General features: G+C 41.0%; 1 protein-coding gene across 1 annotated transcript in view; it reads left to right on the forward strand.

Moving 5' to 3' along the window:
* The first annotated feature begins 7,215 nt into the window (after nt 1–7,215).
* REPS2 (RALBP1 associated Eps domain containing 2) overlaps nt 7,216–17,567 on the forward strand; it is a 90,611-nt gene continuing 80,259 nt past the window's right edge. Inside the window, exon 1 of the mRNA XM_026052016.1 lies at nt 7,216–7,422. Within this exon, the coding sequence (XP_025907801.1) occupies nt 7,216–7,422 (207 nt within the window). The remainder of the gene's footprint in view (nt 7,423–17,567) is intronic.

Below are 17,567 nucleotides of genomic sequence, written 5' to 3' on the forward strand. Positions count from 1 at the left end.
CAATTTCCAGTGTTAAAAAATTGCTGTGATTTAGAGCTGAATATTGAAAGTTGGCATCAGCCATAGCTTTAAAAAAWAAATAAATAAAGAACRCATTCAGGCACAGTAGTGGGATTTTCTAATCAAAGAGGATATATACGTGCTCTATCCCTGCTGGAGCAGGAGGGTTGGACTAGATGATGTCTRGAGGTCCCTTCCAACCTTAACCATTCTGTGATTCTGTGATCCATTGGCTGATATACGAAGAGAGTTCTCCATCACTTGTTAAGGAGAGGGAAGAGAAGAGATGTGGCATGAAGGTTCCTATAACTTGCAGAGGGAGGTAGGTCAAAGGCAGAAAATGCACACAGTGTTAAGTCACTGGCAAAAAAGAAAAGAGAGGGAAGATCTCAGATCATTYATAGCTGGGGTAGGGAACAGGGTGATCCCTTGAAGGAGAAGGCCAAAATAAGGCAGAAGCAGCTTGGAAGATGCTCTTTATTTCACTATTTGAAAGGTGCTTCTAAACCAAGATCTTTTCTTTTTTGTATGCCACTGGTTTTCCCCCATTTCAAGCTCTCTTGGTGGATGCTGTGTCCCCATGCACCCCCTGTGCAGTCCCTTCCTGATGCATGTCTACCTGACACAATGCTGAAATGAAATGAAATATGGGAAATGTTGAAGACAGCATCAATGAACTGATATGTTAATGCAGCCCAGGCCAGAGCTGTTCACCAATGACAATTTGGAAGGGTGACTTTAGTCCCTCATGTGAGCTCCTTAGGCGAGGCACTGCCAGCTACACCACCGTGGTTCTGGAGATCCTGCTCCGGTCCCTGCGTGGGATGCGGTGTGGCGCATCTTCAAACTGCACTGTTTTGTAGAGACAAGTCATCAGCACAGGACATTTAAGTAACCTCTGAATCATGTTATCAAATTCTGCATTTCACCAGCTTATTTCCTGTTAGTCACTGTCAACACACCTCAAGTCTCGCCAAAGCCAATGTCAGAAATAATCTCCTGATTACTAGTCCTTCGCTAAGTCTGTTTAATCTCAATCACCAATTGAGTTTATTTAACTCATTCAGAGGATCTGAATGCCATACAAACACTCAGGCTACACTTCTGTAAGGTTGGAAAATATTATCTTTTTTATCACTAAGAGATAATATCTATGGGGTGCACAGCAGAGTGTAGCAAAAGTAGGAACTGGACCAGATTTTTCTGAGTAAGAGCTGAGTCCCTAAACTAAGAGACACTCCATGGTCACAAGACTGTAATTCATCGCATACCTTCCCTCTTCACCATTATGGGATTAATATCTAATTTTTATATTGTCTAATAATAGGTCAGCTGTCAATTGCCTGGAATTCTTAAATCAGGAGAATAATTAAAGAATTGGTATAAATATTGAAGAAAAAAAGCTATTTTTACAATATTTAATATTTGCTAATTAATGCTGGTATAAGAATATAGGTAATTTAAAATTAAGATTTTATGTGAACTGTGKTGGTCTGTGTTATGTGAACTGGTGTTGGTCTGATGGCATAAAATGTGTGTGTGTGTACACAGACTGGCACTGTGCTTTTGTCCCAGTTCCATTCCTATTTTAAATCTTGATTTTAAATACTTCGATAGTAAATATATAAAAGGATTTTCAGTACACCAGCTTACAAAGAATAGAAGCTCTTTCTTTTCTCACATTGCTGTAAATGAAGGATAAGTTCAGTGAAGCTGTAGTGGTGTCAGAGAAGGCTGGTAAGTGAAGAACATCTCTAAGTAGGAARCTACCTTTGAAGAGGTGTTTGCACAAAGCATCTTGCTCTACATTGCAAGAGGTTTTGGTAGAAGAACAGTTGTGGTRTGTAATAAATCATTTTGTGCTCTGTCATTGCTGTGGCCAGATGAAGGTCTCCAAACTCTGCGAGATCTCTCATGTTCAGTTCTGCCTGTTCCATGTGGAAGGTGCATTAAGTTCAATCCAAGACACCAGCCCTACTGACAGAATGCTGAGCCACAAGGACTGGAGATGAAGACTGTTTGGGCTAGCAATGATATTAAGAGTCTTGATATGGCATGTGGGKTTTTTTTTCTGTGCAGTCTCTTTTTTTGTGGTTTCAGAAGCTCTAACACTGAGAGGTTGTCCATGTGAGGAGGCCTTCACCGAGGAATGAGAAGAATCTCAACAACCCATGTGCCAGGTCCAATTCATTGCACTTCCAGAAGACAGAGCCAATATTGAATATAAAGCTATGAAATGGCAGATAGACCACGGCCCACAGCTGCAAACAGAGAAGATATGATTCTGGCTGCCATAGAACATGAGCCAACTGCATGTTTCTCCTTCGTAGGCTGTGAGATGTGACGTTGTAGGCCAGGCTTTACTTATAGCAGCTTTTGCATAGCAAGCAATGGAGCAAAAGTACACTCCTGCTTAAAATGACCTACTAATTTGCCTGGCATGCAAGCTTTATGATATGGTGTATGTTTCTGCAGAAAAAGCCTGCAATGACATTTACTGCAATGGCAATGATACTGCTGTAGTTGTAGCTGGTCTGAGAAAGTCCAATAGTTAAAATAAATCATTGTTGCTGCATTTCCCCTCCCAGTAGTTATTGCCACTACAGTAGAAGCTGTAGCATATTGCAGCTGACTCATTTGTTTACATTTTACACTGAGTTCAGAATTGATCAGGAAACAAAGGGCAGTACTTGCTATGTTAAAAAAACTGCAACTACCAAAATGACATAAGGGCTTAGTATTTTCCTTAGAGGAAACTCAGTTAAGCGAAAATTGCCTGTGAATTATGAGGGCAGTAGCATAATTCAAAATACCCATGTTATTTTAAAATGTAAGAAAGATCCATCAGAGCAGCCTGATTCACAACACCTCTTATGGAAATATAATTGGTTATGCTCAGAAAAAGTGAATTTTAAATTATCAAGCAAAGCCACTAAAGTTATTACCTATTTGTGTAAACGTTTTGGTCAAGAACTTATCTCAAACTTGAACACTTTATTTCAATTCCTAAGGAAAAAAAATGATAGGTAATACAGAGAAGAGTGAAGAATGCAGTGATTTTTGTTTTAATTGTTATTTCTTTAAGTGAAAAATACATTTTTGCATTAATAGCTTGATTGTAATGATTTAAGTCTCTATCCTTTCATGTGATTATTTTACAATGAAGAGTGTTTGTTACAAGAAACAGGTGATGGTACAGYAGGCACCTCACCAAGCACCAAGACATTTTCTTTAATTATAGTGTGTGCTCTTGTAATAGTGCCCTTCTACCTGAGCTGCRTTTCCCTCCTTATCCATGGGAACAGTTTGGTAATCCTTGGGATATACAGCAAGATTCATCTTTTAACTCATGTCTGAGGGAGATCATCTAAGCTTCCATTTGAATACTTTTTGTTCGTGTCTTCCAGGATCATACAGATCTTTCTTTGGCAGCATGTCTTGGCTCAGGACTTCAACTGCGCTGATGACATGAACTTCAGAAAACATTGACCTTTGACTTGATAAGCTTTGGGGAACTCTATTTGGATCTGGGTGTTGGGATCATTACAGATTGCTTTGGCAAATTCCTAAATAAAAGCACAAATAATAGAGTATACACCTTTTCTAATGCCTGGTCTGTTGAGGCACTTCTTCCATCTGTGGCAGGGGGATAATCTTTTAAAACCAAAGCTAAAAGTAAAATAAAATAAAATAAAATAAAATAAAATAAAATAAAATAAAATAAAATAAAATATAAAAAGGGCACTTAGGCATCTAAAATATACTTTTATTATAATTTCATGGGATGCCAAAATTTTAAAAGAAATAAACTATTGGAGGCTTTGAAGCAATTTAATGGAAATGAGGCTGTATATTCCTAGAAAGATGCCTAAAAAGCAGTATCCTGTTTCTGGCTTTGTTCTTATGAAAAAGTGTGCCTGGGTTTAGCCTTGTGCTCTAGGAAGTCTACAGAAGCTCACATTACATGTATAAATCTTTGTAAAAATAGAGAATATCCTATTTTGCTCAAACACATCTATACAAATAAATATGTGGAAATTTGTCAAATATTTTACATGATTCCAATTGTTCTTCTCTCTTATGTATTCCATTGCTTACAGGGAAAAATGACATGAACATTCTTCTACAATCTGCTGAGAGAAGGCACTTCTCCTCCTCCATTATGCCATCTAATTTTTGAAAAAGAGGTCAGAACTAGGAAATAGCTACTATTCGTTAGCTCTTTTTCATAAATTAGAGATATTGAAAAGTCAGAAAACTGCAAACCAAATTTTACAGTTCACTAAACCTTTCTCCTCTTTTCCTTTGAGATGGAACATCTTAATGAATGCAGCAATGCAAAGAATAATAAAGCATCTGTAACTCTCAGCAGGAGTATTTACCTGCTAAAGATATATATGAAACTATGAGATTGTCAAGTACATTCCAAGCATGCTTGATGAAATGGGCTTGAAACTTGCCCAGCCAGTTACTTGTCATCAAATACTTTTTTCATTCTGCAAAGAAAGTAAAAAAAAAAAAGTTTATTTACTGGTGAGATTCACTCAAACTAAGTCAGGGAAATCTAAATTACATTTTTTCAGCCAAACCTTTCCCTTTTATTCTGAAATTTCATTGAGGGATAGGCAGGATGTTTTTATTGCCAATAGGAAGTAGCTGTCAGACTGGTAACTACATATTATGCATATGTAATATTCCACATTATGATTTATACTGATTTATATGATATATATAATCATATATATATATGTTACATAAATATATGATTATATATATAATATATATTATATTGTTATTATTATATATATTAATATATAATATATAATATATAATATATAATATATAATATATAATATATAATATATAATACATAATACATAATACATAATACATAATATAACATAACATATATATATGATTATATATATATCATATAATATCATATAATATCATATATATATCATATAATATATGATTTATACTGATTACTTCACTCAGAAGAAACAAACATATATGTGTATCATACATATTACTATTGTTCCCAGTAGTAACTCCTTGGAAGTATTTTATATTATAAATTATTTAAATAATTAATAATAACACTTCCATTTACCTCCCACAATTTTTGTACGAGTGCTGCTGGATGCTTTTAGAAAAAGTGATTGCAGTGTGATTATTTGCAAGAGGAAGGAGCAAGGGAGGGCCACACATCAATCTAAAATACACTTTGATAAGTCACATTTTAATCCAGTTTAGGTCCTTGAGGCAATTGCGGAGCTCACCGCTGCCAGCTGGGAGACCTGTTCTCTTCATTCTATTTCTCGTTTCGTGGTCCCCTTTTCCTTCCACTAGCTTTAGAGTTCCTCTGACCCAGCTCATGGAGCGCTTAGGCAGCTCGCTGCTGTTGCTATTAAGTTCAAGGGAGGTGTCTTGCTGAGTTGTACCAGCAGATGACCCACTGAAAATGCACAAAGTATCATCAATATAGTCTTTTACTCATCGAGCATAATGTCCTTCTTCAAGTTGAGCTGTGAGAAAGTTGCTCTTTCACAGTCTTAAGTGATGAAGATACCATCTTCATGATGGTATAATTACAGATGCCAACAAGCAGATAAAGCACTAWCTTCAGTACACTTAACGACATCTTAATGTTTAACACTAAATTCAGGCATCTTAACGTTTCTGATACCACTTTCTCCGATCAGTGTAGGACTTAGTGTAGGACTTAGGACTTCAGACGTAAAGAGGCAAAAAAAMCAGGTGGCTTTTAATCCTAATATTTTCCAATAAAAATACCATGTAAAATTATTACATTTGCTTTTTAAACTTTGCTGGAATGAATAATAATTAAATGTATATAAATTAAGCATATTTATTTCTTAGCTGGTCTGCATTTTAGGAACCTTAGCCACACATTGCTAACACTATTTCAAGTGAATAGCAGGTAATCTGATTTCTCTTGGGTMAGGCCTTATCTCAGTCCCAGAACTGCTGCAAACAGAATCATTAATCATTTTCTTTTTCTGCGACTAATCTGCATTTCTGAATGCAGATTCCCTGCATTCGGAAGCTTCCCTGAAAGCTTCAGGTTATTAGCTCATTCCTAGATATGCCCCAGCTTCCCTGAAAGCTTCCCTGAAATCTCGAGGTTATTAGCTCATTCCTAGAAATGCTCCAAAGACCTGGTGGGACAACACTCTGAATAACAAGGAGAATCCTCTTTGCTGGGACCTTGACTACTGTGTTCAGTTTTGGGCCTCCTGCTACAGGGAGAGCATGAAGCTGGTGAAGGGGCTGGTGCACAAACTGTAAGAGAAGCGTCTGAGGGAGCTGGGGTTATTTAGCCTGGAGAAGAGCAGGCACAGGTGAGACCTTATTGCTCTCTACAACTATCTCAAAGGAGGCTGTAGTGAGGTAGGGGTCAATCTCTTCTCTAGAATAACTATCAAAAATAGGACAAGAGGAAATGTCCTCAAGTTGCACCGGGGAGGTTCAGGTTAGGTGTAAGGAACACTTTCTACACAGTAAGAGTGGTCAAGCATTGGAACAGGCTGCCCAGGGAAGCAGTGGAGTCACCATTGCTGGCAGGGTTCAAGAAACGTGTAGAGGAGGCACTTAGGGACATGTTTTAGCAGGCCTGGTGATGACAAGTTAACGTCTGGACTTGATGATCTGGAAGGTCTTCTCCAACCATAATGACTCGGTGACTTACCCAGCATTCCAACCGGGGGCCCTGGCCTTCCTGACTAGGCAGGAACTGCTTGACCTATAGCTGGGAACACTTACAGTTGACCTTGTACATAGTACCTTGAACATTAAAACACTAAGTATGCTAAGACATACAAAGGAGCAGCAAGGAAGAATTTCACCCCTGGAAACAAAGTGTTCTTTGTCATAAATGACAAAGAAAAAGAAAATGTGATTTTTTTCCCTTCTTTTGCTAAACCATCMGTGCTGACCCATGTGTCTCACTGCAGAACATCTCCCTTCTCCAGCGCCCGGGCTCGCGGATCCCCGCGCTGTCGGTGCCGGTGCCTGCGCAGCGGGGCGGGCGCTCCCTGCGGCGGGAGGCGGCGGTGGGGCCGGGGCGCTGCGGAGCCGCCGCGGCGGCGGCCGCAGCGGGGCGGGCGGGCGGCGGGGCCGGCACCTTCCCGGCCGCAGCGCCGCCCCCCGCGCCGCCCCCAACGCCGCGGGCACCGCGGCCGCCGCCGCCGCATGGAGCCGGGCTCGGTGCCGGGCTCTGGTTCGGTGCCGGGCTCGCTCCTGCTGGCGCTCAGCGAGGGCGAGCAGCGGCGCTACGCGGAGCTCTTCGCGCGCTGCTGCCCGCCCGGCGCCGCCGCCGCCGCTGCGCCCGAGGCGGCCGCCGGCAGCGTGGCCGAGCTGCTCCGGGCCTCGCAGCTGCCCCCGGACACGCTGCTCCAGGTGGGTGCGCGGCCCGCGGCGCCGTCCACGGGGGGACCCGGTGCGGGGGTCGCCGGCGCTTCCCGCAGCCGCCTGAGCGAGCGCCGCCTGCTTCGGTTCGGTTCTCGGGGGCTGCGTCCTGCTCGCGGTCGCGGTTCCTTGCGGACGAGCTGCTGGTGTTTCCCCCTTCGTGTTTGTTCCTGGCGCTTGGGTCTACGGGTGCGGGACTGATGCTTATTTGCGGCTTTACATTGAGTCTCAAACCAAGTTTACGGGCAGCCCTGTGGGGTGTTATGCATGCATTTTATATATATATATATATATACACACACATATACATACACACTCACATATGTGTCGCTGCCTGCATGACACGTCCCAGATGCACCTCCGAATGCCCTAAAGACAGTTCTGCTCCTGGATCTCAGAAGGGGATTTCCCTTCTCCTGAATGTTATTTGTGTGTCTTCGTATCTGCTTTAAGTCTTTTGGCAGAAAAGCAATCTATAAGTAAAATGATGTTGTACTCTTTGTATGCTTGTACTTAAAAGCAAATATGCTTTGGTAGAAAAAGAGGTTTTTGGACTAGGAGAGATGGGCAGGAGGAGTTAGGAGGGCAAAGACCCCATGAGGGTTGACAAGGGGCCTGTTTGTGGGATGCAGCTCCTGGCAACAGGAAGAGCTGGACTTGGTCTTTTCCACCTGTGGATTAGTATGTGGATTAGTTGATGAATATACTGCAGCTGAAAAAAGCTAAACTAAGTCTACATAATGTTGGCTTTCCCTTTTTTTTTTTTTTTAATAACCCAAAAAGATTTTTATTCTTCAGAGTCCTTCATCAAGAAAAAAAAAAAAAAAAAAACCACATTAGAATTGAGCTAAGATATAGCTCATTCCTGGCTGTGGTCAGAGGGGTGCTGACATCCTCTGTTCTGCAAACTGCTAGACCATTGCTTACTGACTGTATATTGTATTAATTTATATTGCAGAAGTGACTGAACTAGAATAGTAATGATTTCTTACTTGAGCAAACGTATTTTTCCCCTCAGTACTTGCACTATTTACCTGATGTTCAAAAAAAAACAAAAACAAAAACAAAAAAAAACAACCATTATCAGGCACTGTAGTACTGCTTTTTTTTAGAGTTAGACGGGGATCTTAGTCTTATGGTGAATTCAGTGATGAAAGTAGAGATTGAGAACCAAAAGTAGATGTTTGCCGAGAAGAAAAAAACTAATGGCAAAAAAAAAAAAAAAAAAAAAAAAAAAAAAAAAAAAAAAAAAAAAAAAAAAAAAAAAAAAAAAAAGGAAGACATATTTAAGAAACATACTAAAGCCAAATTAGCAAATTTTTGTCACTTTGGACATAGTAAGGCCTTTCCACTTTTGGACGCACTAAGGCCTTTCCAAAGAGACTGATGGGGAAAAGAAAAAAAAATCTTATTTTTTTTATGTAGATCTTGTAAGTGAAATTTGTTGTCATTTTGGAGAAGTTTGCATGGACTTGCTTTTACTGAGGCATGTAACACAAGCCTGGAAATACTGTCTTTTCTTGCTCATCTTTTTGCTTTTTACTATTTAGTGTATCCCTAGGTATATTTATGATGTGCAGAGAATGTTTCTTGGAAACAAATCCCTAATTGGCTCTAAGAGCGCTCAGATAATAAGGCTTTGGGGGTTTGGGGTTGTTTCTCTTCCTCCTTCCTGCCCTTCCCCTCTTGTTTGTATGCTGTTACTCACCATGGAGTTCTGGCCCGTGACTGGAGCTCCTGTCCTCAAATCCACTACCTCTTAAGTATTTGCCCTAGCATTTACAGGAACGTAAGAAAAAATAACCTARTATTTGTGAACAACATATGTGAACCTATATATACGTATATATATATAAATGAAGGAAATACAGATATTCTGATGGAAGAAGTGATTGTCATTGATTGTCGGAGATTTAGCCATTTTCTGAAAATGCAATCTAATAGTTTCTGTTCAAAAAGCCCTGTTCTGACAGTGATGGGAACAAGGCATAATGGTGCCTGGTATCTGTTTTCTGCTAGTACAGGAAATACCTATTTTAAAGCAGAGGCGACTGGGTTGCATTAAGATGCATGTTTCCTTTGGAGTACACAGTGAAAGTTTCCTTTAAAAAAGGGGAAAAAAGCCCATGCTTTSAAAGTCCCCATGCTTCACAATGCTGCTGAGCATGCGGTGTCCCTACTGATCCGTTAAGCAAGAGTCATGCTTAGTTTTGTCAGGGCAAAAATGTGGAGATTTGGATTAGAAAAGAGTTTTGTATTTCAACTAAGGTCAGTCTGCTCAGGCCAGAGATACTTAATGCCATTCCCTTTTTTTTTTTTTTTGGACTAAGAGGCAACTATGTACCATTTTGTGTGATGTGTACAATTCCCAAGGTTTTTATATATAGGCTTTACAGATCAAAAGTCTTCTGGAACAGGCATTCAGTGCCATGGCAAAATCTTGAACCTATGCTGCTATCTTGGAGCATGTGTAGCTGTGGAAGAAAGTGTTAAGGGAAATGGCCTTCCACCATCCTCAACCGTAACACTGAGTTTTGCTGTCCAGACAAAAATCAGGAGGGTGCACATGGAACTGCTGTTGAATATGGCAATTGCYGTAGGAAAAGCAAGAGCATGTTCTACTAGACCACAAGCCAGCAAGGATCTTGTGTTGTTCTAGAGTTAGTGGCATGATTTGAGAGGTTGTTTAGATGAAGCGTGCTAGGTAATAGAAAACAGRGAGGTAATGGAAGAGGGTGTGCCAGCAGAGGAAGTGCTGGAATAAACTGAAAATAATCCAAGAACAAGCAGGTCAGTAGGAGCAGATGGTGTGCACCCAAGAGCTCAGTCTTGCTAAGCATGAAGCGATAGGACTTCTGCTCAGGAGAGTTTTGCTAAAATCAGCTATTCTGCTGAACAACAGCATGCAGCAGAGTGTACCTGTTTGGCTTCTTTTAATGAAAAGATCAAAGAATTAGTGAAAATAATTTCAATTCTGGAAAAATGGTCAAAGTTGTAACTAAAATTAGAATTCTGAGACAGGACTGAACTGGATATGATGGGACAGAACAGCATGTTTTTCTGAAACYATAATACCTCCTTTGTGCTGAAAGCCTTTGACTATCCGTATAATGTGGTTAAAGGCAGAACCATTAACGTATTTTTTTAGACTTGCACAAAGCTTGTGGCGGATTTTAAGTAACTCTGCAAAATGTCTATAGGCTATTGCCTGATGCATGCAGGTTAGGATTGTGGTTTTTTTTTTTTTTTTTTTAATTTATGTCAAAGGAAGAAGGAAGAGGCCAGTTGTGTAACATGTAGTTCATTGGTTAAATACACTGTCAGAAATGGAGGAAACTGAACAGCATCAGGTGGACTTTGTAGAGTTACCCATGTTGGTCAAATTGTACGTAGTGTTTCCTATGTTTTGGCTCATAATATGGGAATAAGTAAGCAAATTCATCCCAAAGGAAAAAGAAATCTCTAAAKAATAAATATTCTGATCTCACTGAGGTTGCAAAGATATCACTGAAGCAAATGTGATCCTGCAGAATACTTTGTTACATAGATCAATATTGATAACATTTATTATTTGGGAGAAAAAAGGCAAAGGAATGCCGGCAGAGAGAAATGATTGCATTCACAGCAAGAGGAACTGCTGCTGGCTCTTAGTAGATGCCAGCACTAGATTAAGAGGTCCATAAACACAAACTRTCTTTGGGATTTGTACACTTGTAAAGGAGACAAAAGAACAAGAAAAATGTAAGAGCCTGTTTGATTGGCTATATACCAAAGGGATGGCTATATCCCTTTGGTAGGACCCCACTGAGAAAAAGGGGGTGATGGTTATCTTGAAGGGAGTATGCAGGGCTGAGGAGTCTGGCAGGATGTCTGTAACGGTTCATTACATTTATGCCCTCTGAGCATATTAGGATGCTGATACCCCGCACTAATTGCATGCCCCAGGTGGCTATTATGGTTGTTTCGCATTGTCTTGTTTTGGGCAATCAAGTGTGACCTGATTTTAAAGCTAAGCAGCAGTGAGTGCAGCATCTGCTGCCTGGATTGCGTGATCCCCAGCCGCATGCATTAGGTATACACAGAGTGATATAAAGGAAGAACTTTGTATAGATTTCATCCAGTGCCTTGCAAAGGAGAGCTATCATGCTAGTTTTAATATCTATCTGAACAATTTTGACTGAGAAATTAGGGAGCAGACTAATAGGACTCAAGTTTTATTTTGAAATGCTTCTCCTTTTTTGCTAAGTTTTTGTTTTACTTGATGAATTCATACTTTGTTGTATGATGTATGCCTTTAAACTAACTTCCAGCTTTGTAAATACCAGCTTAATCTTACTTGTAGGCTTATATCAGCAGAGATGCAATTTTATTAAGAAAATGAATGATTTCCTTTGCGAATGAACAAACTGCTTTATTTGAGCTCCAAGGATGCCAAGTACAGAGTGTGTGATGCTGCAGCCACACAGATGCTGCATTATTTAGTTGGAGCTCTCCTCCTAGTTCTGCGTGAATAAAGAGTGCAGACCAATGATGTTGCTTTTCTGCCACATGGTTCCTGAGTTAGGTTGTGTTGATGGGACTTGTTTCCATAGTTACAATGACTTTTTTAACCATTTTGTGCGCAAAAAACAGAAGTGTGAATATATTTTTAAATTTGCCAGACTCATATTTCACTGAGAAAAGCCAGTAAGGTGTTGACTTTTGTTTATATTCTTTTTCTTAAACTTAAATTACTGCCTGTATGACAGCAGGAGTAGGATTAACTGTCAACCTAAAACGGTTTCCCTAGACAGAAAAAGACTAACAACTGTGGCTAGAATATGAGCTTTATGAGTGAGGGAATGTCTTTATAGAAGATAAATTTAACTCTGTTAATTTCTAAAAATGTGTTTTAGAGAACTGAGTAACAGTCCATTACAGTCACATCGGGTAGGAATACACCTGGAGAAATCACATCCTCCTGATATCTTTAGATGAACTCGACTAAGTAGTACAGCAAGAAAACTGACATTTCAATGCTAGTAGTCCTAGCCACAGTCCCCAAGCCTATTATTGCCTTTTTAGAGCCATAAGCTATATGAATTCATATTCATGTAAATAGGAATATGCAAAGTCCAGATGTAAATAACTAGTAGTATTACTTTTAAAAAGTGCTAAATTAGACCAAGGTAAAGAGTTATACTTCTAATGAGGCAATCTTGATGATCTATTCCATTAAGAAGCATTCATAGGTTCTAGTGTATCTTTTAAACTGTCATAGACACTCTTATATGACTAGTTGTTTTGAGTGCCTAAGAGTTTAGCWACACAGTAAAAGATTTCTAGATGCTGGTATTTCCTCTTTCTCATGTGTTTCAAATTGGTCTCTAAAACCAGAGACTTTCAGAACTTCTTGTTATAAACAGTGATGAGAATTAGCATGGTCAGGGGCTGCCATTCTAATCTTATTTTCCAGTGAAATAAAACCTTGATGTGCCAGTAATCTTCAAAACTATATGAGGGATGGAGGAAAAACTTCCATTAGAACAAAGAGGAATTTGCACTCTCATAATTCATTAGAGATGGCTGTAAAAATATCCAGGAAACCTAAATTATTCTCTTTTTTTTTTTTTTTTTTTTTTTTTATTTTGTTGTTGTTGTTGTTGTTGTTGTTGTTACAAAAAAAAAGCCTGTGTCAAAACCCAACTAGAAACAGCCCTATACAACCTGCTACAGCAGATCCTGCTTGAGAGGCCTGCTAATAAGATCTTTATCTAGAAAAATAAGTAGATGGTTCAAATACAAACCAAAAATAAAAATAAGGTTTTAATTACTGGTACACAGCTCGTCAGGTTTATATAACGTTTTAAATAATTTCCACTTGCCATGAATCTGTCCTGCTAGGATTAAGGTTAAAATGCTTCATGTTGAATACTATTTTAAAGTGGATGGTGCAGCTGCGGAGGAATTGAAGAAGCTATCTCTGAGATGTGCCTCTCCAGTGTGTTGCCATGCCAGGCAGAGCATGTCCAYATTGGGAGCCCAGCGTGGTTACTGGAAGCAGTGCTGTAATGTCACCTAGCCYGGTTTGAAGCAGCTGGGGTAGGTGGACATGGCATGAACAGATATTTCTCACCTCAGCATCGCCTCTCAAGCTGTTGCAAGGATAATCTGGTGCAGAACTGGTTTGTAAAGGGCATTAATGTGCTTTAACTGAGAGGCATGGAGTTGAAGTGGATCACTTGAAGGTGGTAACTTTCCTGAGTACTCCCATTGAAACAAGCCCATTTATGTAGGGGAACTGAACAAAAAGAAGGGACTAAAATGACATTTTTGATGAATTCAATGGTGGAGTATGCAGTAAGACATAAAATCCCTCTACTTGAAGCTAAGCATACTTTAACACAAAGTTGCACTTTCGCTATTAGGTGTTCTCGTACCTGTACTGAGTCATTCAAATGACTTTCTAATGAATATAAATGAATATAAAGGTGTTTCCACTTAAAGGAGCACTCTTAGCAAATATATCTTGAAAAAAAAGACCTGAGAAACTCTGAGTGGCTATCAAAGCACTTTTTTCCATCAGTGCTTTATTTTGCTGCTTTATTTTTGAACTCCACAGGTTTTTCAAAGCCACAAGCAGTCTTTCCCTCTCAGAAAAACAGCTGTAAATGGTTCTTACAGTATCTTGTGTTTATAACTGCATAATCCTATAACCTGAATGGGTAATTCATATCATCCTGTTCTTTAATGGAAAATGGTAAGGAGCTAATCATTTGAATAGAGCCATACTGGAAACACTGGATTTGGCTTGGATTTGGGTTTGGTATCACTGAAAATTTAGAATCTGCTAAAGGGAATCACTAAGTGCAGAGGCTGAGCTGAAACTGAGGCTGTCTGAGCGTGGCCCTTTGTGTGTGCCTGCTCATTATGAGATGAGTCATGAAGCTGAATTATACCTTTGGTAGCAAATGTCTGTACTTCTTTTGTTATTGTATTTTTAAATATCAAGTTTTTTTGGCATCAGCTTTTCGTATTTCATTCCACCCTCCAAAGTCTCTCTTTCCATATGAGGAAACATTTATCAGAGAATAAGAGTGTTTCCTCTTGGATCAGCTTATGTATTGGTAACATTTCACACCATGCATTATTTACTTCTGGCATAATTTACCATAATGATGTCCCAAGGATCCACGGTCACAGAATCACAGAATGGTTAAGGTTGGAATGGACCCTAGAGATCATCCAGTCCAACCTCCCTGCTCAAGCAGGGACACCTAGAGTACGTGGCACTGGGTGGCATCCAGGCAGGTTTTGAAGACCTCCAGAAAAGGAGACTCCACAGCCTCCCTGGGCAACCTGTTCCTAGGCTCTGTCACCCTCACAGTGAAGAAGTGCTTCCTCACATGCAGATGGAACTGCCTATGTTGCAACTTATACCCATTGCCCCTTGTCCTATCGCTGGCCACCACTGAGAAGAGCTTGGCCCCTTCCTTCCTACATTCTCCCTTCAGGTACTTTTACATGTTAATCATATCCCCTCTCAGCCTTCTCTTCTCCAGAGAAAACAGGCCCAACTCACCCAGTCTCTCCTCGTTTGAGAGATGTTCCAGTCCCTTAATCATCTTTGTTGCTCTCTGCTGGATCCTTGCTAGAAGCTCCATGTCCCTCTTACACTGAGGAGCCCAGAACTGCTCCCAGTATTCCAGGCAGAGCCTCATCAGAGTTGAATAGGGGGGAAGGATACTCTCCCTCCACCTGCTGGCAACATTCCTCCTGATGCAGCCAGGATCCCATTGGCCTTCTTGGCCCCAAGGGCACTGCTGCCTCATGGTTAACTTGTTGTCAACCAGGACTCCCAGATCCCTCTCTGCAGAGCTGTTCTCCAACCTCTAATCTGTACTGATGCCTGGGGTTATTCCTCCCCAGGTGCCTTGTCCTTATTGAACCTCATGAGGTTCCTTCTTACCCAACTCACCAGCCTGTCAAGGTCCCTCTAGATGGCAGCCCAGCCCTCCGGAGTGTCAGCCATTCCACCCAGCTTGGGATCATCTGCAAACTTGCTCAGGGTGCACTCAATGCCCTTGTCCAAGTCATTGATGAACAGGTTGAACAGCACCGGGCTTAGTACTGACCCCTGGGAGACACCACTGGCCACAGGCCTCCAACTGGACCCGGCCCCATTTATTTAACCATCTGGGCTTATTTATTTAACCTCTGGGCTCTGCCACCCAGACAGTTCTCGATCCACCTCACTGTGCACTTGGCCAGTCCACACTCCCAGAGCTTTCCTATGAGRATGTTATGGGAGACGGCATCGAAAGCCTTGCTGAAGTCAAGGTAGGCAACATCCGCAGCTCTCCCGTTGTCCAAGCGGCCAGTAATCCCATCTGGCCCATAAGGCTATTACTTTCGTCAGACATGACTTCCCCTTGGTGAATCCATGCTGACTACTCCTGATCACCTCCTTCTCCTTCATATGCCTAGAGATGCTCTCTAGGATGAGCTGCTCCATCACCTTTCCAGGGATGGAGGTGAGGCTGACTGGCCTGTAGTTGCCCGGCTCCTCCCTCTTGCCCTTTTTGAAGACTGGAGTGACGTTGGCTTTCTTCCAGTCCTCGGGCACCTCCCCTGCTCTCCAGGACCTCTCAAAGATGATGGAGAGAGGCTGAGCAATAACCTCGGCCAGTTCTTTCAGCACTCTTGGGTGCATCCCATTGGGGCCCATAATAAGGTGATAGTCTTTTGGAATAAAATGGTGTGTGCAATTATGGAAAACAGGATGAGAGTTATCAATTAACAATCAGAATTGTTTTGTTACAAAAATGGAACAGTAAAAGGTTTAGTGAAGTACTTAGAGGTTTAAAATGCCAAACTTAAACAGTGAGGGAGGTAACCTCAAAACATTTCCCCCCTCTCTTCTTCTTGAATAATTGTTGCTTTTAAGAGTTGCCTTTCTTTTGCGGCCTACATGGAAGAAAATGCAAATACAAAATGAGCTACTAAATATGTTATAAAATACTGGCATATAGTGGCCATTTTTAATGTAGACAATGTAGTCTTTGATTCTCTTGATTTGCCCTTTGAGATTCTGTGTTCTTTAGCTGAATTGAGGTTGAACACACGGTTTAGACACAAACAAGTAGATTCTCACCAAGTGATGCATTTCAACACATAAGGTGCAAACATATTGGATGAAGTTATAATTTTAGGCTTTTGTTTAGTGATGTGTAAGGGAGAAATTTAAGCTCCTTTTTCAAGTGATATGTTGATTGGAACTGTAGTTAAGTGAACTGGAATATTAAAAAGAACAAAACATGTCCTTTATACACACTGTCTGCAGTGAAGTAATCAGCAATCATGATTAGGCCATGAGTTAAGAAACCCTGTGATAACCTATCACTCATTTTATGACCAGGTGACCCATSTAGTGGATGAGGGAAAGGCTGTGGACGTGGTCTACTTAGACTTCAGTAAGGCCTTTGACACAGTCTCCCACTGCTTTCTCGTGGAGAATCTGACAGGTTATGGCTTAGAACGGAGGACTCCTCACAGAGTGAAGAACTGACTGGATGGCTGGGACCATACAGTGGTCGTGAATGGAGTTAAATCCAGCTGGAGGCCAGTCATGAGTGGTGTTCCTCAGSGGTCAATGTTGAGGCCAGTCCTCTTTAACAACTTCATTGATGACCTGGATGAGAAGATTGAAGGTACCTTTAGCAAATTTACAGATGAYACCAAGCTAGGAGGAAGAGTAGATCTGCTTGAGGGTAGGAAGGCTCTGCAGAAGGATCTGGAGAGGCTTCATTGATGGGTGGAGACCAACTGTATGAGGTTCAACAAGGCCAGTGCTGGCTACTGATCTATCACAACAACTTCATGCAGTGCTACAGGCTTGGAGCAGTGGCTGGAGAGCTGCGTAGCAGAAAAGGATCTGAGGGTGTTATTTGACAGCCAGCAGTGTGTCCAGGTGGCCAAGAGGGCCAGCGGCATGCTGACCTGTATCAGGAACAATGTAGCCAGCAGGACTAGGGAGGTGATTGTCCTCCTGCACTCAGCGCTGGTGAGGCTGCATCTCGAATACAGTGTTCAGTTTTGGGCCCCTCACTACAAGACAGGCATGGAGGTGCTGGAGCGTGTCCAAAGAAGGGCAATGA

Source organism: Nothoprocta perdicaria, unplaced genomic scaffold (genome assembly GCF_003342845.1).
Source record: "Nothoprocta perdicaria isolate Ctin4 unplaced genomic scaffold, notPer1 scaffold_112, whole genome shotgun sequence".
In the NCBI taxonomy this organism is placed as follows: domain Eukaryota; kingdom Metazoa; phylum Chordata; class Aves; order Tinamiformes; family Tinamidae; genus Nothoprocta; species Nothoprocta perdicaria.